Genomic DNA, 24,229 nt, shown 5'->3' on the forward strand with positions numbered 1-24,229 from the left:
ACCAACAAGTGTATGCAAAACTACAAGTCCCTTCGCGTTTAGAGCTAGCGCGCAAGAGCAACTTTTGTCTCCGCAACTATTTTGTCTCTCCCATCAACTCTATGGGCTAGTAAGAAAGTGCGCGCACGTAGCGACGCAACTCCCCATAGAGTTGATGGGAGAGACAAAATAGTTGCGGAGACAAAAGTTGCTCTTGCGCGTTAGCTCTAAGCGCGAATCAATATGTTGGCAATCGGAAGAGACTCAGCCATGCTGTGGGCTAACTTTCGAACAGCGCAGTTCAGTCTACAACATAAAATCGACAAGTCAAAATAAAATCGATGTTTAGCCGCGAGGTGGAGTACTGGCGCTCGCGGAACGTGCGCGTGGCCGGCTGGTGCGTCAACCGGCCCGTGGAGAAGCGAATAGACACTTTTCTATTATATGTTAACTTAGTTGATGTCGGAAAACTTAGCTTATACATGTATATGAAAATGTGCGGATAAATAGAAAGAAGAAAGAAAGAAAACAGGCTTTATTGCCAACATAGACTACCGTAACTTAAAAAGCACACATATTAGTAACTAGGCAATCGGAAGAGGCTCAGCCATGCTGTGGGCTAACGCTCGAACAGCGCTGATTTTCAGTCTGCAACATAAAATCGACAAGTCAAAATCAAAAAGACATGTGTCACTCGGGTACTGCCGCGGTAAAGCTATTGCATGCTATGCCTTCAAGCCACACCTCCGCCCGTCGGAGTGGGGAGCGTGAGGTTTTTTCGTTACGGAATTTCTCGATTCGGTCCCCGCGCTCAAGGCCCGCGATAGAAGCTATGCAATAGCTTAAGTACATAGATATTAGGCAATCGGAAGAGGCTCAGCCATGCTGTGGGCTAACGCTCGAACAGCGCTGATTTTCAGTCTGCAACATATAATCGACAAATAAAATCGATGTTTTTCAGCCGCGAGGTGGAGTACTGGCGCTCGCGGAACGTGCGCGTGGCCGGCTGGTGCGTCAACCGGCCCGTGGAGAAGCTGTACTGGCGCGCCGTGCTGCGGGCGCCGTACCTTGCCAACACGCTCATTGGCGAGCCGGAGGTTTGTAGACAATTGCGAGTAAATCATTCGTTCTTTCGTTCAATTGTTCACAAACACGCTCATTGGCGAGCCGGAGGTTTGTAGACAATTGCGAGTAAATCATTCGTTCTTTCGTTCAATTGTTCACAAACACGCTCATTGGCGAGCCGGAGGTTTGTAGACAATTGCGAGTAAATCATTCGTTCTTTCGTTCAATTGTTCACAAACACGCTCATTGGCGAGCCGGAGGTTTGTAGACAATTGCGAGTAAATCATTCGTTCTTTCGTTCAATTGTTCACAAATACGCTCATTGGCGAGCCGGAGGTTTGTAGAACTATTTAAATCATTCGTTCATAAATTGAAAATGAAATAAATTTATTTGTCCATTTTATGTTTTACAATTAATGTACGACAATGGGTCCCAAACTAAGTGAAATTACCTCCATACTGCATCTAACTTGTTGAAGTGAAACTTCTTTATCGGGGTTGGAAAAAAATTAATATAACATTTTTCCGTAACGCGCCATCTTTTTCTTATCCCACGCGTGATTCGACCGACGTATTTCTGTAAATTTGCATAATATAGTAAATTATTTTTTGAAAAATAAGGTCATAAAAAAGTTTCACTTTTGCACACATTTTTTAAATCCTAAATTAACTCCATACTCATAAGTGATAAGGCCGCCTTCTGTGCTGGACTAGTTATAAGTTTGAATTTTAAGGATTTATTTGTATGCCAGCACAATAAAGTGTAAATAAAATTAAATAAATTAATTATTTAATTTAAAAAACATTCGCTATTTAGTTCATTTATTGGGCGTTTTTCCATTACCCGGCCCGGCTCCGGCACGGCAACGGCATGGTCGGGGACTGGTACCGGCACCGGGACTTCGTTTTTCCATTGCGCCGGTGTCGATGCCGGTTTACGCCCGGTGAGTGGTACAGTACTGATATGACAATTCATATAAATATGCAATACATATGCAATTTTGCCGGCCGGCACAAGTGGGAAGCTTGCTACCCCGGCGACGGCGACGGCGCCGGCAGGACTCAATGCCGTGCCGGCGCCGGCGCCGGTAAGTGAAAAAGCGAGCCATACATTTTCATACATTTTTGCTTCCCCGGCAACGGCACGGCGCCGGCGCCGGTGCCGGTGCCGTGCCGGGTAATGGAAAAACGCCCATTTACTTTTATTGTGTTGAATTATTGAAGTTATCCTTCTTTGGGCGCGATGGAGAAAAATGAGAGTGAATTTTTACGATGCGCGCGCACACCGACACCTAAATTTAACAGCATGAAGTTAGTTCTAGGTGGTATGAAAATTGATAACTGTATGTTCAAGTTGTATATTCTAGTATTTTTTTCCATACGCCAAAGAAGTATAACTTCTAACGCGTGTACATAAGTACACACACTCTTTTTTTTCTCATTCTCTACCGCTAAATAATTCCAAGAAGCTCTTTATTTTAAAAACACGTCAAAAGAGGAAATATTTTAAAATATGTACTAACTTTTTAATGTTTTTCATGATTATTTATTATAGGTGGATAAGAAAGAGGTGAGACAATCAGTTATGGTCGACTGTGAGGAGAGACCGTACGATAAAGTGTCCGAGCCTGAGCGAAAGATGTCGTCCGGTCAGAAATGAATGATGTCACAGTTTAGGGTCGGCGCACATTGAGTGAATGATTTTACCACTTAGGACCAGTGCACACAAATTTGATATACGTACGCTTTAGGGTCGACTCACACATGAATTTGTATTTTTTTTGTCATTCAGGGTCGGTGAATACAAAAGTTTGAATATTTAGGGTGACTTTTGGGGTCAACTGACACTAAAATTTGAAGGATTTTTTGACATATACACATAGAAATAATTTATAAATTTACGGGTGGTAAATACTTTTTTTTGTGTTTTAGAAGTATCTCTATACGACGTAAACAGTTGAATTTAACGATCATTAAAAATTAGCTAGAGTTAATTAAAATTAGCTTCTCGGTATTTTAATAAAAACATTAAAAATTAAAATATATATTATGTAACCCTATTAGAAGGAGTATTTTAAATGAGCGGTGACCTTTTTACATCTTTCACGGAAAGAATGTCGAAATAAACGTTTCATTATTGTTACACAATAATTGTAAAAAACAATGTGTGCGCCGACCCTAAGCAAACGGTCAAAAACGTTTGAACAAGTGGTTACCTTTGTGTTAATAGTGTTTTTAAAGTGAAACTTTTATTACATCGTCTCAAACTTTTTGGTCTGTGTAGCGCATGTCGCGTGAAGCACGATATGTACGATAATTATCGTACAAATACGATAATTTTTATTTAAATGTCTATAGTGTGAAAAAAGTTTCACTTTTACCGTGGTTTCATAAAACCACACAACATTTTTTTATATACTAACTTTTGTTGTGTGTGTGTGTGTGTGCTGGCCCTCATTGAATGAAGTGGTAACGTCTAAATGAGAGAAAACCTTTAAAAAAACATAGCCTATAGAGCTAACTATGTCTTATTTATTATGGTTAAAAAGAAAAAAAAATTAAAGGCATGTTCACAACATCGCTTATCTGTCAGTTAAAATAACAAACGATGTATCAGTTACTTTATCAGCAGGTCGTAAACATAGCCTATAATAACTTACCACTTCATTTAAAATACGTTGAGTACAAATTATTGTAAACCAAAAGTACATTTTAAGTTATTTAAACAGTCCATAGATTAAAAATGTCTATGCCAAAGCTAGTAAAACGATTTATGCTCGTTTTTTTAGTCTGTATTCAAATTATTTCTATGTACGAATTTTATATATTATTTATAATTTTATATCTCTGTATTATTTATGTATTATTATATCTCTGTATTATTTATAATTTTATATTTTAACTCGAATATCTTTTTATCTATACCAATATGAGGCTAAGAGCTAGCGCGCAAGAGCAACTTTTGTCTCCGCAACTATTTTGTCTCTCCCATCAACTCTATGGGGAGTTGCGTCGCTACGTGCGCGCACTTTCTTACTAGCCCATAGAGTTGATGGGAGAGACAAAATAGTTGCGGAGACAAAAGTTGCTCTTGCGCGCTAGCTCTAATTGGGCGGGAAACGATGTATTTTTCTCATTTATAGTTTTAATTTTTTTTTGTATTCGACTATACGATTATTTCGATGAGGCTTCAATAATTTTCAATTAGGCTGGTTGCAGAGCTTGACCGACCATCAGTGCGTACGTCAGTCGCGCTTGTCATATGTATGGAAATTCATAAAACCGTTCATAGCTAGACCGACCATACGCACGCGTATTGTCATGCGCATTAGTGTCATAGTCATACAATTGTTGATGCGTATCGTCAGGACCGACGGTACGCACTGACGGTCGGTCAAGCTCTGCAACCAGCCTTAAACTATTTGACATTTGGTGGTTTTACCGCCAAAATTAGCGATCTTTTTTTTTTAAACAAACGTCGCAAGATGATAGTTTAATATAAATTAAGTAAAATATTAGATTACACGTACCTACATAATATAAAACGCGAAATCTCTCTTGCAACTTAACTTTTGGCTTAATCCGTCCTTTTCACCACCAATAAGGTGATACTTAAAAATTTTTAAAAAAGAAAAAAGCAATATTATTAATTACTAGCTGTGCCCCGCGGTTTTACACGCAGTGCTCCTCTCCTGTTGGTTTGATCGTAATTCATAGATAAATGAGCTATCTAACACCGAAAGAATTTTTCAAATCGGAACAATAGTTCCTGAGATTAGCGCGATCAAACAAACAAACGCTTCAGCTCTATAATAGCAAGGAGCAATTATTTTTTTGCAGTAAAATACTCGAATACGCTGAATATTTATAATTATAGTCGAGCCAATTTAATAGGCAACATTTGACGTCTATCAATTTTATCTTCGAAGAGAGGTAACCTGCTTAAAAACATCGATTAAAATGTATTAATCGATACGGATTTGAAACATTTGTCAATCGAATTTTTATTAATTTATGATGATTTTTATTCACAAGTAATCAATGCATTCGATTCTAGATGTCAGATTTCGATTTTTAGAGTAACGTCTCTAGTATTTAAAAAGAAAAAAGGTTTATTGACACAAAATTGTAGCGACATCAGTTTTTCAATTCAGAAATTGTTTATTATGTTTAGGATGGTTTATCAGTAAAATGAAATCTTAAAATTACTTGTATCGGTCATTATTATTATAAATATGTAATCGTAATTGAAAAAAGTTAAGCAAAACGAAATATCATGTTATTCTATGTCGTCGTTACTAGGTTACGTTGTTGAATTTTGTTGAACTGTCAAATGTTGCCTATTAAAATGGCTCTACTATAAATGGCGTAGTATTGCCATGTAAAGTGTACCTATAACAGCTTCAGCATTATGTACTTTATTTTTTTCTTTTATAGTTTGAAGAGGGCAAGGAACAAAGAAAGCTTGTCGAAATGGATTGATTTTTTTTTTATTTGAGGTTAGTTTTTGTTTTGTTAAAAATAGTAAAAAGTTTATATTGCAAAAAATATAACTTCGAGTAGACTGCATAAATTTTGCCTGTTTTAATATTAGAGGAAAAATTATTAGTATTAAAAAAGATGTATGATTTTTAATTATTTAGTTTACTATTTTTTGACGAGCGTTGGTTTATGATTGTTTTTTTTTGAGTTATGTATTGAGTTCAGAATAAATTGTACAGATGTAGATTATAAAACGGTTCAGTATTTACTTTAGTCATTTGTGTTGATGTTTTTAAATTTTATTATATTTATTTACTTAAATTATTTTGTAGTTTTTTGCAGGAATAATATTGTATAAATTTAATACGTAGTTCTTTTTACACTGCCTACAACGATTTCAGAAGTACAATTTTTCTTCGATTTTTATGATTCACAAATGTTATTCCATATTCCATTCTTATTAAAATAATTAAAATTTAATTAAACGATATATTTTCTTTCAGTTCTGAGTGCGCTGTTTTATTATAAGTGTTATTTTATTATATTGTAACTTATTCGAAATATATTGTTTTCAAATGAATTTTTGTTTTATTTTTAATGAATAGAATAGAATAGAAAGAATTTATTTACCAAAGGCCAACAACAGATATAATAAAAGAAAAGAAATACAAAAACAGAGAAAGAGACAAGTGTGGCAGACCTTTAGCAAAAAGGGACCAACTCAGTATTTAGCTGTGCCATCAACGGCACAGCACTGATTTTCAGTGGCCCCCTTGTTTGAAGAACAGCTACAGACCGAAATAGAAGAATGGAAATAATATTCATAAAATAAACAAATATTACACATTATAAATATCATACATATAAGTAAAAGAAAATTGTATGGTAACGAATATAATAAAAATTAATAAACATACATATAAATAAATACACACAAAAGAGAGATGCTACGTTTTACGGTAGGATTTAAAAATAAAATCAGCAACTTTAATTTTGAAGTTATTAATGCAACGAAGGTTACGTAAGGGTGGAGGCAAGTTATTCCAACACTTCGTAGCATTTTAACTGAAACTGCCTCTGAAAGCGGTTGTGTGATGTTTGGGCACAATAAGTAGCTTTTGACTCATACCCCTGGTTTTATTGGTAATGCCTTTTTTACATAGTTGAATTGTCATAATATTTATTTACTGATGAAGGAAAATCCTTTACTGCAATCATAAAAAGTTATGAAGAAGTCCCGCGGTTGTACCCGCATTGCTCCGCTCCTGTTGGTCTTACCGTGATGATATATACTATACTCTATAGCCTTCCTCGATAAATGAGCTATCTAACACCGTAAAAATTTTTCATATTGGACCAGTAGTTCAAACTCTTCAGCTTTATAATCTAATATATATTATAAAGGCGAAAGTTTGTAAGTATGGATGTATGGATGTTTGTTACTCTTTCACGTAAAAACTACTGAACCGATTACAATGAAATTTAGCACACATATAGAGGGTAACTTGGATTAACACAAAGGATAGTTTTTATCCCGGAAATCCCACGGGAACGGGAACTATGCGGGTTTTCCTTTGCAAAAGCCGGCGAAGCCGCGGGCGGAAATCTAGTATTAGTATAGATTTATTTACAAAAAATGTATAAAGCACCATATCGAAGGTCCACACTGAATGCGCGGTGACTAGAGCCTGTGGCGGGCGCTCGCGGTGGCCACACCGACACACCACCTCATGTAGCGGTTCGACGTATCACGTTTATCGGGTGTTGAATTTGATACCTATTTCGCGGCCGACGTCGCAACCACGCTAGGCTCGCAGTGTGGACGTAGGTACACATATTTTTCTGTACTATAAAGTACATAATTACTTTTATTAGAATGGGTGTCAATGTTACCAATGCAAATTTAGCACCCCATCAATGGAATTTTGGAGAACCATCAAATCAAAACATTTTATCCTTGTTACCTCTGTTAGCTACCACAATCGAGAGTTTCGTGCAGGAAATTATTGGGCGTCTCATCAAAATAAAGCTACTCAAAGGCTACTCACGGAAAATTAGCTTGATAGTAATCACGTGCAAAAATGGGCGAAGGATCCTGGACTCTTCTGATGCTAAATCTGATATTGATGTAGATGGCGCTAGTAGTTTGTATATTATTGTGATATTATAAATTTGCATCTAAATCAATATGTAAATAGCCATCAATAAAATTTAACTATACATTTTTTAGTGATTTATAGTGTTAGCAATTAGCATTATATTTCATGAATTGTATAATATTGAAATTGAATACAGCGCCATCTATTACAAGGAGGCTGTAGTCATTATAAATTTCGATTCTTCTAGTCTCCACTAGATGTCGCTGGTATAAAATAAATGATACAGGATATTAATGTAGATGGCGCCACTAGTTTTAATTACATATTTGAATAACGTAAGCTTTTTCGCTAAAGCAACATTATAATTAACATAAAAAATGTAAACTGCATTTTTTATTTCATATTGCACTGATATTTGCCATCCATAAAGTAATTTTTACATTTTATTCCGTAATTATATTAAATAATTATGAAATAGAAAACAACGCCATCTATTAGAATCTGGCAGTTATTCTTGTGCAATTAGTTATTACTAGTCATCGCTAGATGTCACAGTAATAAAATATAATTAATCTGATATTGATGTAGATGGCGCTAGTAGTTTGTATATTGTTGTGATATTTCATATTATAAGTTTGCAGTTAAATATCAATATTAAAATAACCATCCTAAAATTTAAATATATATACATATTTTTCGTAGTACTTTAAAGTGTTAGCATTATATTTCATGAATCGTATAATATTGAATTTAAATACAGCGCCATCTATTAGAGAGAAGATGTCTTCTCTCTAATAGATGAAGTACATAGTCATTATTAATTTTGATTCTTTTATTCATCACTAGATGTCTCTGATAGAAAGTTTTAGGTCCTTTAAGGTCTCACAATTTTATTGTTACTGTCCCCTTTAGTTTTTTCAGGTCAGGGAGGAATCAGTGACTCGGATTTTTTCGATACGCTCAAAAATATTATAGTAAATAATATATAATCATAGTGATTTTTTTTAGATCTTTAAGTCAGGTTACTACATTTCACCTTTGTGTCAAATTATATTTTCATTACACTTTAAATTAATTAAACTAAAAAATAAAATATAAAAAAATAGATTTGAGTCACTGTGTACCGGTGGATGTATACAGTGACTCTAATCTATACTAATATTATAAAGTTTGTTTGTTTGAACGCACTAATCTCGGGAACTACTGGTCCGATTTGAAAAATTCTTTCGGTGTTAGATAGCCCATTTATCGAGGAAGGTCATAGGCTATATTTCATCACGCTCCGGGCAACAGGAGTGGAGCCACGGGGGTGAAACCGCGCGGAGCAGCTAGTAGTTTATACAGTGGCTCAGTGAAAATAAAAAAGATATACTTAATCAAAATTCTTTATTATCTATTTCTTCTTTCGGCTTTCCGGGCAGGGACGATCGGTGACTGAGCTTGGCAGAAAATCTTCGTCTGAAAAGACGTGCCTTTTTTAAATCGGTCCAGTAGTTTCAGAGCCTATTCTATTCAAACAAACCTTTTCTAATAGACTAGCTGTGAGCCGCGGTTTTACCCGCATTACTATTAGTCATAGTAAATAGCCTATAGCCTGCCTCGATAAATGATCAAACATTGAAAGAATTTTTCAAATCGGACCAGTAGTTCCCGAGATTATACAGACAACCAAACAAACTCCTCAGCTTTATACATTAGTAAAGATTTACTATGTGTATTAAGTATCAGTGGTAACTAGAGGAATGAAATTTCAAATAAAACAAGCATATAACAACACAGTTTATTTCTTAACTTTAGACACATTTGCCAATGTCGGTATATTTTCTCGACCCGGCTTAATTTTAGATAACTTTTGATTATTTATCTTATTAGAAACAATTTTAGGAGGAATATTCTTAACTATAGGTACTGGTAAAGCCTTTTTCTTAGCTATAGGTTCTAACCCTTTGTTTGGGGACAAGCGCTTCAATCCCTTATTTATATTAGAATGTAATCCTTTAGGCGGGAAATTATTTTTTAAAACCGGCACAGGAAGCGCAGTTTTTTTGCGTTTCAAATCAGAATCACTTTCTAGTACTTTTTTATTATCTGCCTTTTTAGCTGTATTAGTTTGAACGGTCTTCGTTGGCAATTTATTTATTTTAGCCCCATTTACATTTGATTTCACTTTTTTCTCTGATGGACTTTTCGAGCCTTCTGCCGTTTTAGTTTTTTCCTTATCTGGTGAAATGTTAGTCTTATTTTCTGATATTGTCTTCACAATTTTGTTTTCACTTTTTTTAGCTTTTCCTTTATCCTCTGGCGTAGTTTTACTATTTTTATTTTCCGTAACTGTCTTCGCAATTTTCTCGGACACTGTTCTAATTTTATTTTCTTTATTTGCCACCGTTTTCGATTTATCATTCACGATCTTCGTAACTTTACTATCTGCTGTTGTTTTTACTTTTTTCCCTGAATTCTTATTTTCCGATTTCTTTTGCATTTTCTGCACAGATTTTTTCTCAATTTCAGAATTGACACGTGTGTTATTTTCCTTCAAGGAATTTGGCGGAGACTTATTATTAGATTCCCGGTTTGTTTTGGACACTTTTTTAGTTTTATTAGGCACATATTTGGGTGGGGCCATCATTTTCGCGTCTCTATCTGTTGGCATATCTACATCCATATCTAGTGTTTTAGGATTCAATCCATCCAGACTTTCTGGATCCGATTGAAGACTTTCGTGCAATTCTTGGGTGGGTTTCTGGGCTTCGAGACATGTATTTATAATTTTAGCCAGTAATAATGTCCGTTCGTCTGTATTTATTGACGGATCTGATAACTGCCTATTAGCTTGGGTTATAATTTTGATGTAGGACTCGTCTGAAATGAAAAAAGTCTATATTAGTTTTGATGTGCCATTGTTGATAACGTTTTTATATAGTACTAGCTCTTCGCCCGCTTTGTCAAAAACCTAATCGCTACATAGAATAAAACAAAGTCGCTTTCTCTGTCCCCATGTATGCTTGAATCTTTAAAACTATGAACAGATTTTGATGCGGTACTAAACACACAATAACACTTTTACTAGCTGCGTTTCGCGGTTTTATCCGCAGTGCTCCGCTTCTGTTTGTCTTAGCGAGATGATATATAGCCTATAGCCTTCCTCGATAAATGGGCTATCTAACAGCGACAGAATTTTTCAAATCGGACCTGGGGCCTTAGACAAAGTAACAATTACAAAACGATAACGAAGTTAGAAATTGCAAAAATGTATGGGATTGACATAGATAGACCACGTGATCTAACGCGTCGTATGTCAATCCCATACATTTTTGCGATTTCTAACTTCGTTATCGTTTTGTAATTGTTACTTTGTCTAAAGGCCCTGTAGTTCCCGAGATTAGCGCGTTCAAACAAACAAACTCTTCAGCTTTATAATGTTAGTATAGATTTCAGTGACAAAATAACATACCCATATATTCCAAGTTGAACTTCATTACATGGTTGACAGGCGCGAGGTGTGACTTGAACTGTAGCGTCCATGATATCTCCATAATGTTAACACATTTCAACATGTACCCGCCATCGGACTGAAAAAATTTTTTTATTCAAATTCAATAAATATTATCCTACTAATCTATACTAATACTAATCTATATATACTAACTAGCTTTCCGCCCGCGGCTTCGCCCGCGTTTTCAAAGAAAAACCCGCATAGTTCCCGTTCCCGAGGGATTTCCGGGATAAAACCTATCCTATCTCTCAAGTTGGATTGAACTGCACATGGTGTGCGAATTTTATTATAATCGGTTAAGTGGTTTAGGAGTCCATTGAGGATAAACGAAATTTATATATATTAAGATATTATAAAGAGGAAAGGTATGTAATTATGTATGTATGTATGTACGAATGTATGTATGTTTGGTTTTCACGCATAAACTACTGGACCGATTTTGATAAAATTTGGCACAGACAATCTTTAGACCCTGAGAAAGAACATAGGCTACCTTTTATTGCGAAATATGTACCACGGGCAAAGCCGAGGCGGACCGCTAGTATATATATAAAAATGAAACCCGTTTCGCATTGTCACGGTATCACGGGCGAACGGCTGAACCGATTTCGATAATTCTTTTTTATATTCCTTGAAGTACGAGAGTAAGAAAACGTAAATATGTACCACGGGCGAAGCCGGGTGGACCGCTAGTATAATATTATAAAGCTGAAGAGTTTGTTTGTTTGAACGCGCTAAGCTCAGGTCTGATTTGAAAAATTCTATCGGTGTTAGATAGTCCATGTATCGAGGAAGGTTAGGCTATATATCATCACGCTAAGACCAACAGGAGCGGAGCAATTCGGGTAAAACCGCAGGACACCGCTAGTAGTATAATAAAATCGTAGGAAAGTAAAAACTAAATACAGCGTACATCGAATATATTTTTAACAGAATACTTGGGGTGTGATTCCAATCAATATTGAAGCCAAAAATGTACTTTTTAATTTTTGTCTGTTTGTCTGTATGTTTATTTGTATGTATGACTGGAATAAACTCAAAAAATGCATGGATTTACTTCAAACTTTGCATGAGTATTACTAACAGGTCAGGTCAACATATAGGCTACTAGCTTTCCACCCGCAGCTTTGCCCGCGCAGTCAAAGAAACACCCGCATAGTTCCCGTTCCCTTGGGATTTCCGGGATAAAACCAACCCTATGTCCTTTCTCGGGTATCAAAATATCTCTATACCAAATTTCATGCAAATTGGTTCAGTAGTTAAGGCGTGATTGATTAACAGACAGACAGACAGACAGAGTTACTTTCGCATTTATAATATTAGTATGGATGTATCATCACGCTAAGACTTATAGGAGCGGAGCAATGCGGGTAAAACCGCGGGGCACCAAACTCTTCAGCTGTATAATGAAATCGTGGTCTGCCCTGGCATTGCCTGTGGTACATTTATTTTTTATTACTTTACGTTTCAAGAACCATCCGCGTACTTCAAGGAATATTATAAAAAGGAATTAACGAAATCGGTTCAGCCGTTATCGAGTAATGCGCTCACCAACACATTTTGCGATTTGCGAAAGCTAGTATTATTAATTATAATTAATATGAATGAATGAATGAATGAATGAATGAATGAATGAATGAATATAAGACTAGCTTTCCGCCCGCGGCATCGCCCGCGCAGTCCAAGAAAAACCCGCATAGTTCCCGTTCCCGTGGGATTTCCGGGATAAAGCCTATCCTATGTCCTTTCGCGGGTATCAAAATATCTCTATACCAAATTTCATGCAAATTTGTTCAGTAGTTAAGGCCTGATTGAGTAACAGACAGACAGAGTTACTTTCGCATTTATCACTACACATAGTATAAAACAAAGTCGCTTTCTCTGTCCCTATGTCCCTTTGTATGCTTAAATCTTTAAAACTACGCAACGGATTTTGATCCGGTTTTTTTAATAGATAGATTGATTCAAGAGGAAGGTTTTAGTATATAATTTATTCGGTTTTAGACAAAGCGGGCGAACGTAAGCTAGTAATATACAGGGTGTAATCGTTAAGTGTGCACAAGCGATTATTCCGTAACTATTGCAGATATCAAAAAACTTTAAACTGATATCGAAAGTACTTAACCTAATGAGTAAAATGGCCATAATAAATTTTTAAAAATAAAACGAGAAATATCCAAAAATGTTACATTAAACGCTCCCATACATTTGATTTCCCATACATTTTGTATTCATAGCACATTTTCAAAATAACGTCCTCATTGTGCAATACTATGAGGAGCTCTATTTAAAGTTTCTAAATGAACTTCCCTTCAAATTTGCGAAGTAATTTAAGCAGAAAACCAAAAAAAGAAAGAGAAAGCTAAAATCTTTCATATTAAATGTTCATGGGATATTCATATCTCATACTAAATGTATGGGAGGGTTTAAAGATAATTTTTAAAGTGAAACTTTTATTACATCGTCTCAAACTTTTTGGTCTGTGTAGCGCATGTCGCGTGACTCACGATACGTACGATAATCATCGTACAAATACGATAATTTTTAGTTAAATGTGAAAAAAAAGTTTCACTTTTACCGTGGTTTCATGAAACCACACAACATTTTTTTTGATATTTCCCGTTTTATTTTTAAAAATTTGTTACGGCTATTTTACTCATTAGGTTAAGTACTTTCGGTATCAGTTTAAAGTTTTTTGTTATCTGTAATAGTTACGGAAAAATCGCCATGTGCACACTTAACGATTACACCCTGTATATAAGTATGTTATAGTCGAGCCAATTTAATAGGCAACATTTGACGTCTATCAATTTTATCTTCATAGGGTGGTAACCTGCATAAAAACATCGATTAAAGTGAATTAATCGATACGGACTTGAAACATTTGTCAATCGAACTTGAAACACATGTCAATAATTTAGGATAATTTTTATTCCCAAGTAATCAATGCATTCGATTCTAGATGTCAGATTTCGATTTTTAGAGTAACGTCTCTGGTATTTAAAAAGAAAAAAGGTTTATTGACACAAAATTGTAGCGACGTCAGTTCTTTAAATCAGAAATTGTTTATTATGTTTAGAATGGTTTATCGGTAAAATCAAATCCTAAAATTACTTGTATCGGTCATTATTATTATAAATATGTAATCGTAATTTAAAAAAGTTAAGCAAATGTGCAGTTCTAACAAAACGAAATATCATGTTATTCTATGTCGTCGTTACTAGGTTACGTTGTTGAATTTTGTTGAACTGTCAAATGTTGCCTATTAAAATGGCTCTACTATAAGTTATTATAAGATACACACCATGGGTTCCATGAACAAAGAATCGGCATATTTTTGAGCCAACTTAGCAAGTGTTGTACGCCTCGAGCGATGTGCGACCGCGTAGCTTCGTATTATCTGCAATTATAAATAAATCACTACATAGTATAAAACAAAGTCGCTTTCTCTGTCCCTATGTCCCTTTGTATGCTTAAATCTTTAAAACTACGCAACGGATTTTGATGCGGTTTTTTTAATAGATATCGTGATTCAAGAGGAAGGTTTTAGTATATAATTTATTAGGTTTTAGAGAAAGTGGGCGAAGCCGCGGGCGGAAAGCTAGTAAAATATAAAATAAATATTAGTACAATTTTCACACACGGCACGATCTGATCCCATACTAAGCTTTCGCTGGTGTTATGGAAACCAGATGGCTGATAAGCATACATATATAATTTTAAATAAATACTTATATTAACACCCAGACACAGAGCAAACATCTATGTTCATCGCACAAATATGTGACCCGGGTGGGAATCGAACCCACGTCCACTGGAAGGCAGAGCCACTACCAACCAAGCCAATAATAAATATTCATAAATTATACATTTTTAAACAATAGAAAAAATTCTATCACGAGCCGGGATTCGAACCCGCATCCTTTCACGCCAGTCTTTAGAAATTTATATTTATAAAGCATAAATTACCAGCTTTCCGCCCGCGGCTTCACCCGCGTTTAGAAAATCCCACATAGTTTCCGTTCCCGTGGATTTCCAGGATAAAACCTATCCTATGTGTTAATCCAAGTTACCCTCTATATGTGAGCTCAATTTCATTGTAATCGGTTCAGTAGTGTTTGCGTGAAAGAGTAACAAGCACACACACATCCTCACAAACTACTTTCGCATTTATAATACTAGATTTCCGCCCGCGGGTTCGCCCGCGTTTTCATAGGAAAACCCGCATAGTTTCCGTTCCCGAGGGATTTCCGGGATAAAAACTATCCTATGTGTTAATCCAAGAGTATTGTTCAGCTGTCTGGAGCCCTAGTTACCAAGTCCATTCCGATAGAATTGAAAGAGTCCAGAAACGTTTTTTGTACCATCTTAGTTACTCAGACCATAAATGTAGGGTTTTAACTTCCTATGACCAGCGTCTGTCGTACTTTAACTTGAGTGGTTTATATACACGCAGGAAAGTAGCGGATATATTATTTTATTATTTTATTATTTCTTTATAAGGTTCTACATGGGGAAGCAGATTGTCCTGATGTCTTGGAGCGCATTTGTCTCTCAATTCCGCGTATCACTACTCGTTTACATAACAGATTATGTTTTCTGCCACCTTTAAGTAAAACTAATCTTGGTCAACATGCACCTCTGTTTCGAATGTGCACCTATGCAAATAGTATCCGATCAGAAATAGATATATTTAGTGGTTCTCTGGTCTCAATTAGGGGCCATCCATAAAGTACGTCACACGTAAAGAGGGGGGGAGGGGGTCGACAAAGTGTGACATGGTGTGACAAGGGGTGGGAGGGGTCCTAAGTTTCGTGACATCACATTTCAAAATCTAGAGGTACTAATCGCGTAATTTGAAATATAAATTAAACTAAAAAATATTAAAATATGTCCAACTCTATCTTTAGAGTTTAGGGCAATACCTACGGTTTAAATTGTTTTGTTGACAATTTATATTTGTTCATTACTTTATTTTTTTGTTATTGTTTCAAATATTTGATATTATGTTGATTTCATAAAAAAACTAAATTCGGAACTGCTGTTTTAATTTAAAAATTTTTCGATGTTATATTGCAAAACATGTGACGTCACACTAGGGAGGGGGGGTCTTAGAAATGTGACCACCTGTGACAAGGACGGGGGGGTGCTCAAAAACTCATGAAATTAGTGTGACGTACTTTAAGGATGGCCCCTTAGGAATAAATTATTAAATTTAATCAAATAAATACATAGTTATCATAATTATTGTTACTGTGTCTACATCCAGAAGGTTATAAATCAACTGCATGATAGTACATAATTAATAGAATAAATCACAAACATTTGTAACCAGTTTTGTAGACCAATAAAAAAGTTACCCTCTATATGTGTGCTAAATTTCATTGTAATCGGTTCAGTAGTTTTTACGTGAAATAGTAACAAACATACATACAGATACATCCATCCTCACAAACTTTTGCATTTATAATATTAGTAGGATAGGATAAGAAATTGAATATCATAAAACCAAAATATATTCTTAAATTAGTTTTAAAAAACTAACACTTATGATAGATATCTGAGTTCAAAAAAAGAGCGTGTGTACCGAGCACTCGTGTCAGAAGTGAAACTTCTTAAGCAAGATTCAAAGATTAGGTTTTTTAAACTATAACTATACCTCAATAGCGTGGCTCGGCTGTTTCATTTTTGATAACGTTGAATGAGCCAATTCTATCTCATGCGCCTTTTTAACTGGCACCACTTGCAGCGCTCTGTACGATATTGGCGCGAAAAGACTGTCCTGAAAAAGAAACCATTAAAAAAGTTGATTTATTTATGCTTTTTTTCCTCTGAATAAATAACAAAATAAGACTTAATCTAGGATATATTGTAATAAACGACAGCCTTATCGCTAAATAGCGATTTCTTCCAGACAACGAGAAATTAAGTAAAGGATAGTAAAGTAAAGTTGAACATTTTATAAATAAAAATGCTAAATAACTTTATGAATAAACTAGCGGCCTGTCCCGGCTTCACCTGTGGCACATGTTTACGTTTTCTCCCCGTGAGAACTATCCTCGTACTTCAAGGAATATTATAAAAAATGAATTATCGAAATCGGTTCAGCCGTTCTCGAGCTTTGCGCTTTGCAACACATTTGGCGATTCATCACTACATAGTAAAAACAAAGTCGTTTTCTCTGACCCTTTTCTATGTCCCTATGTATACTTGAATCTTTAAAACCACGCTACGAATTTTGATGCGGTTTTTTAATATATAGTGATTATCAAGTAACTAGCTGTGCTCCGCGGTTTCACTGTTGATCTTAGCATAATTCTATATAGCCTATAGCCTTCCACGATAAATGGGCTATCTAACACCGAAAGAATTTTTCAAATCGCACCAGTAGTTCCTGAGATCAGCGTGTTCAAACAAACAAACTCTTCAGCTTTATAATATAAGTATAGATTAAGTGGGCGAAGCCGCTTACGGAAAGCTAGTTTACTATTGAGATTAAAACTTACCCCTTGATGCATATAAAATGTGATGGAAAACGGCACAAGATCAATCCTGCATTCCGCCAGCACTTGTTTCCACAGCCCCGGCGCAGTAACCGGAGGCTCACTGAAATATTTCAGGAACAGATCTCGATTACTTAGGTCCGTATTAATAAACCCATATCAGAATCTAAAATAATATTATAAATGAGAAAGTAACTCTGTCTGTCTGTCTGTTACGCTTTCCCGCATGAACCTCTCAACCGATTTTGATGAAATTTGGCACAGACAATCTTTAGACCCTGAGAAAGAACATACGTTAACTTTTATCAAAACACCACGCGGGCGAAGCCGCGGGCGGAAGCTAGTTGACTATAAAAGTGAAGTCCCATGTCCCCTAGTGGGGTAAGGGGCAGATTTATTATGTATACATCTGTTTCACTGATCGATTTTCTTTAGGGACAAGCAGGTGATCAGCCTTCTGTGTCATGCTAGACCGACTCATTTTTTTTTCTTCGTCTCCACCAGGAATCGAACGTAGAACCCCTCAGTTCAAAGAAACAAAACTTGAGTTGTCACTTGGGGTTGCGTTATCAGCCGAGTTTAGCGTTGATTATTATACAATACTTGGCAGTTAAATACTAGCTGTCCTGGCAAACATTATTCTGCCTTAGTCTTATCACTCGACAAATTTAGCAGATTATATCACAACATAGTATAAAACAAAGTCGCTTTCTCTGTCCCTATGTATGCTTAAATCTTTAAAACTACGCAACGGATTTTGATGCGGTTTTTTTTAATAGATAGAGTGATTCAAGAGGAAGGTTTTAGTATATAATTTAGTATGTTTTAGACAAAGCGGGCGAAGCCGCGGACGTAAAGCTAATAGATTATATATAGACTAGCTTTCCTACCGCAGCTTCACCCACCTTTCAAAGAAAAACCTGCATAGTTCCCGTTCCCATGGGATTTCGGGATAAAACTATATGTCTGCTAAATTTAATTTTAATCGGTTCAGTAGTATTTGCACAAAAGAGTAACAAACATGCATACACATACATCCATCCTAACAAACTTTCGCATTTATAATATTAAGTAGGATTTTAATTTAGTACGAAGTAGGGTTTGTAGGAAGGATGGGATAAATTTATAAAATTATTGCATTGTCACAATACTTTGATAAGTGTACATAGTTTGAAATAACTTTGTCCATTTCAAAAGGAGTTGATTACATACAAACATACAAATGAACTATGAAGCTAATAAGTAATATTAGTATGACATTTTAACACTTACTTTTCAATAACAGGGTCCTCCGTTAATATATTAACTTCTGACTGAACAACGATCACATCGGTTAGTTCCTGTGTAGCTTGGTAGCAGGTCTTCAGCATGACATGTTGCTGTTTCAATTCCAATATAGACTGACTGTCGTTCACTGAGAACTCTAAATCGGAATCTGAACTGTAAAATTAATTGGAATAGAATTTTAATGTAGGTATACTAATATAAAGCTGAAGAGTTTGTTTGTTTAAACGCACTAATCTCGGGAACTAGTCTGGATAGATAGCCCATTTATCAAGGAAGGCTATAGGCTATAGCTAAGACCAACAGGAACGGAGCACTGCAGTAAAACCGCGGAGCTCAGCTAGTTCAATATATAACAATTTTAAAGAAAGCTTATGAAAATATTACCTTTAACCCATTGAGCCCCAAGCAGCCCGATCGGTTCATGACACAATAGATTTTCTATTGTGTCTGTGATTCCGGGGCCTGAGTTATTAACAGGCAATGCATTTATACTACTAGCTGTGCCCCACGGTTATACCCGCTTTGCTCTACTCCTATTTGTCATAGCATCATGATCTATCAATAAGATCTAAGATTTCCTCGATAAATAGACTTATTAACAGTGAAATGATTTTTCAAACAGTACCCAGGTTATACTAGCCCATTCAAGAGGAAAAAACAAACAACAAACACATCAGCTTAAATAAGCCACACAGCCCATACAAATACCCTCATAGGGGGCAGTGGGACCCGTCCGATTATGGCCCTTCTGGCCTCCTCCACTCAAGCGACAGCTCAAGCCGAGGTTCGTGGTCCCCGTCAAGGGGGGACGCCCTTGTGCATGTCGCTACCAAGGTGAACCTTCAGTTCACCCCCGCGTCCGCGTTAAAATGTAGAAGCCCTTCTGGCTAACATTGAGAGACACCACACAAAAAAAAAAAAGGGGCAGTGGGAACGTATATGGGCTAATGATGATGATGATGATGATGATGATGATAGATAATCTATAGCAGAAGAGTTTGATATAATCCACTAATCTCAGGAAATACAAGATCGATTTCTAAACTATTTCATAATGAGAGAGGTAAGTTGTCGAAGATATGCTATAACCATATTCTACTATTATTCTAAAAGCATATTGTTAAAACTTTAAACAAATTGTATAAAATTTAAATTTTTACTTAATGGTTTCAATTTATAATTTAATTTTTATGAAAAATTGTTAAAGCGGTGCCTACCTGTAATTTAGATACGTAAATACTAATGTTTATTATAAGTTAATTTTGAATTGTTTGAACTAAAAATTATGTATCTAGTTGGTAAGCCTTTTTCTAAATATATAATAAATAAATAAATAAATAAATTATGTATTCTATGATTATAGGTAAGTTGTTGTGTTGGTTTCACCCGTGTGTCTCCGCTCTTGGTCTTAGCGTGATGATAATATTATAGCATATAGCCTTCCTCGAGAATTAGGCTATTTAAACGCCGAAAGAATTTTTCAAATTGAACCTGTAGTTCCTGAGACTAGCGCGTTCAAACAAACTTTATAATATTAGTTTATAGATAAAATTACATTAACTCCTTACCTATCACTATCATAAAAACTAGAACTACGCTTGAAAGTTTTCGCCTCTTCTATGCGTTTCTCGTAATAATTAATTTCATTTTGAAGTTGTTGCACTCGTGCTTCTAATGTTTGTTTCTTATTATTTAATAATCGACCAGCCATTATAAACTCATTTATATCTGTTTGTTCTATTTTCCATATAACGTATTTTGAATAAACCTCTGTGGACTTTGTTTACAGTTTTATTTTCTGTTTCGTAACGGCCTGTCTGTGGGCCTGTCTGTTGACAATTCAAATTCATTTAGTTTTTTTTCTATAGGCCATTGAACATGCCATTCACGCAAGCAACTCCCAGACCAGACTAAAAGGCCCTACTCACGGTTCAACACAACCCACAATCTGCTGACACAATTTGTTGAAGTCGCGATTGAGCGTTCTCTACTCACGATTCATCCAACCCTCAATCTGCTGATACAATTTCATTCCGCGATTGCTTGCCACAACGTGTGCACGTCACGTTGATGCCTGGCCTGATGCTAAACCTCAACGCAATAATACGCATTATTAATGGATATACTAATTTATGAAATATAAGATAATTATCTTTGTAAAGCTTGTATTTTTTCCAATTTTATTGATAGATTTCAAGGGCTATAAAGTATAAACGGCTATAAAATATAAACATCTTCCTCAAATATGTAAAAATGTCTTTCCCGCGTTTATCTCAAAACCGCCATTTTGCGATTACTGCGCAGCGCGATTGAGCCGAGATTGGAGCAATCACAATACTCACGATTCAACACGCACACAATCTGCTGAGACAATTTGTCGGGTTGCTTCCGCGCCGATCCAATACACAACATGTTGGGTTACGCCCCCAACGTGCCCTCAACTATACTATTCACGACACAATCTGTCAGCTCACTGCAGATTGTGTCAACAGATTGTTACTGAAATTGAATCGTGAGTAGGCTACTTTATGAATAAAAATAACTACGTTAAAAAAAACCGACTTCAAAAACGAAAAAAGTAAGAAATAAAAAAAGATTTGATATTATTAATTAAGATGTGATATTTATTAAAAAAGGTTTGATGTCGGTGCACGGGCTTAATACTAAGTGCTTAGTGCTTGGCACCGACTTCAAACCTATTTAATAAATAGCATATCTAAATAATATGTAGTAATTAATAATAACAAATCTTTTAACGTTTTTGAAGTCCTTTGTTTTTAACGTAGTTTTGTAGTTTCTATTTAACACTTTTTAGTGTATATTTCAACACGAATCAAACGAGCCCAAACTCGATGAAGTTGAGTCAATATATTACTGAGTTCCTATGGTCACCTTCCGATTCCACGATCAAATCAGCTCTATACCATGATAATGTTTCATCGCTATCCAATTTACATACGTATACAAAATTTCAGCTCAATCGGTTACCGGGAAGTGAATCAAAGTTACTTGCTACACTGCAAATAAATCATCGAGACCAAGTCGAGACCAGACAAAAATGCTCATAAAATAAAAACAAGCGGGCCTATCCGAATAAAAAACCAATTCGACACTATTCCACATCAAACAAAAAAAAGAAACCTCGGAGTAATCGGTGTACATACATAAAAAAAATATACCGGCCGAATTGATAACCCCCTCGTTTTTTTTGAAGTCGGTTAAAAACGACACGAGACACATTTGTACGTGTATTCGTTAGTATGATTTATAAATAATAAAAAATATTACTAAAAGTGATTGATCATATTTCTTGCTTCTCAGGCATCATTGTCAAGAATTTACACCAAATTGTTGTTGTACCAAATTAAGAGGATATGGGTTTTGATATCTAAGGAGTACCTAATAACTTACTCTAGAGTCTAGGCCAACGTAGCTCTCTACACGTTGGCCCAACTGCCAACACCTTGGCCCCATGTGTACAGCCTACCTATGCATAATCTGTGGTTTTAAAAAGAAATAGTCTATAGTCTATGGCATCCACTGACCACTAGCCATCGGGCAATTCGGGCATCGACAATCGACTCGACATTCGAATTTCGACATTTTGAAGCGTGAACGTCGTCAGTCACTTTTTTTTTTCATTTTCATTTCGAATTTCTCTCTTTTCCTGTGCTCTTTCTAGGAATTAGGTTTAGGAATAATTATTATTTTTGTAGAGAAGGAACTAGAAGGAATATATACCTAGTTTGGTAGATTTTCATGTTCCTTATCAGTTAAAGTGGTCAGTTGTGTGATTTGTGAAATACCTACCTAATGTGTTCATTTGAAGGCTTCAGTCCGTTTTAGAAACATTCAATTTGTTAATAAAACACAAAAGTGATAGCATTACGCGCAATACCTTTATCTAATTCACAAATTCGCAGTTCGCAATTTGGTTCGCAAGTGATATCTTCAGAACTTGAAATGTTCAAAACCCATAGGAACCTAGTCTTTTTCTATATCGAGTACAAAATATCTATTCCTCAAAGTCTATACTGTATGTTATATTACAGCTTAGACAACCCGGTCATAATATCTCGACATATCCTACAAATAGGGTTGAAGGACCAACCCTTACTTTTGGAGACTTTGGGGAGTGTGTTAAAAAAAGAAAAACTCAATAAATTTTTAAATTTATATTTATTTGCTTTCTAGCAGCATCTAATATTTTACGATTTTTCATTTCATAATCATAAAAGTTTCGACATATAAAATCGAAGATTGTGAGTACTTGTAATTCTGCTTTTATTTAAGAAATACTTAGTTTCTTTCCTTGCTCCATGCTTGTTCTAATAAGCTGAATATATGTTTACAAGAAGCATTAGAGACAGGAATGGAAAGAACAAACCTGACCATTTCTTTCAATTTAGAACAAGGAATTTAGTAAAGAAGGATCTTTCAATTTAGTAAAGAAGTCAACTCGCATCTCTTCAACGAGATGTGGCTGCATCTCCCGCAAAAGTCAAAACTCATTGTAAAGTTTGTCGCTATCCAAGTCAACATTTAACAATTCCTGGAGGCTAGTAATTTGTGGTTCGTGGTGGTCGACCATTCTGTTGGTTTTTTTAGAGATAAAATTTTCATTGCTTGATATTCCGGATCATCAAAGTTGTACCACTTTCCTAAATACGGTGTAAACTCTTTATAATAAAACTCAAGGGACTGAGCATTTTTTGTTGTTATAGAGAGTTATCGAAAAAAAAAAACAAATTAACAAGAATTTTTAATACAAGAATTTTTAATTGTATGTGTGTCTCAGATAATAAATGCTTATACATATAAATTATTGTTTACACATATAGTCTGATAATTTCGTCTGTCGTTTTTTGCTATGCCAGTACTTGTATTGTATTATTTTACATAATCTATTCATATCTAGATATGTGGTGGAATCGTCTTGATTAAACAACAAAAATTTTTCTACCAACTTAGTGGCATCTAGGGCTTGTTGAATTGTTGGTGGTCATTCGGCTTTGTCCACTTGATCGTCTTTATCTTGATTATCGGGTGTTTCCTGACTTTTTGACACTACATCAACAATTTGTTCATCTGTAATTGTACCAGTTGTGGCTACATCCTCACATCATTTACATCAACTGTTTAATTACTGAGTCTGTGTTATTAAGGATAGCAAATTGTTCATCCAGTTTCTTTTTTAGTAAATTTATAAGTGGAATGATTTGCTTAATTCCCGTGTACTTGTTTCGAAGAAAGGCCGCAACAAGTTCACACAGTTTTGAATCAATTTCCATTCTTCGGCTGTGATGTCAGTAAAGCAT

General features: G+C 35.5%; 2 protein-coding genes across 4 annotated transcripts in view; one reads left to right on the forward strand and one right to left on the reverse strand.

Moving 5' to 3' along the window:
• The window catches only part of LOC123702460 (glycerophosphodiester phosphodiesterase 1), a 23,702-nt gene extending 18,050 nt beyond the window's left edge, over window positions 1-5,652 (forward strand). For 2 of the 3 annotated variants that reach the window (XM_045650213.1, XM_045650214.1), the window contains one exon: window positions 329-804. In XM_045650213.1, coding sequence (XP_045506169.1) covers window positions 329-485 — 157 coding nt within the window. In that variant the 3' untranslated portion in view covers window positions 486-804. Of the gene's footprint in view, window positions 1-328; window positions 805-940; window positions 1,077-2,599; window positions 2,615-5,481 lie in introns of those variants that run through there. The other variant, XM_045650212.1, reaches the window with a different exon arrangement.
• A 3,750-nt stretch (window positions 5,653-9,402) lies between these two features.
• LOC123702424 lies at window positions 9,403-20,770 on the reverse strand. Its single transcript, XM_045650173.1, has 7 exons — window positions 20,480-20,770; window positions 18,897-19,064; window positions 17,628-17,727; window positions 16,781-16,903; window positions 14,426-14,521; window positions 11,080-11,197; window positions 9,403-10,487 (listed from the first exon to the last, which is right to left on the reverse strand). The coding sequence occupies exons 1-7, from the start codon at window positions 20,620-20,622 to the stop codon at window positions 9,406-9,408; spliced, it is 1,830 nt and encodes a 609-aa protein (XP_045506129.1). The 5' UTR covers window positions 20,623-20,770; the 3' UTR covers window positions 9,403-9,405.
• Window positions 20,771-24,229: the final 3,459 nt, after the last annotated feature.

This window comes from Colias croceus, chromosome 23 (genome assembly GCF_905220415.1).
Source record: "Colias croceus chromosome 23, ilColCroc2.1".
Lineage (NCBI taxonomy): Eukaryota > Metazoa > Arthropoda > Insecta > Lepidoptera > Pieridae > Colias > Colias croceus.

What these genes read in the sequence shown, in the direction of transcription:
- LOC123702424 (XM_045650173.1), bottom strand. Translation starts at nt 20,622, where the DNA reads ATGGCTGGTCGATTATTAAATAATAAGAAACAAACATTAGAAGCACGA. An exon ending in AGTTTTTATGATAGTGATAG is followed by an intron (nt 19,065 to 20,479) that starts GTAAGGAGTTAA and finishes TTAATTTTACAG; the next exon opens with TTCAGATTCCGATTTAGAGT. An exon ending in GTTCAACTTGGAATATATGG is followed by an intron (nt 10,488 to 11,079) that starts GTATGTTATTTT and finishes TTTTCATTTCAG; the next exon opens with ACGAGTCCTACATCAAAATT.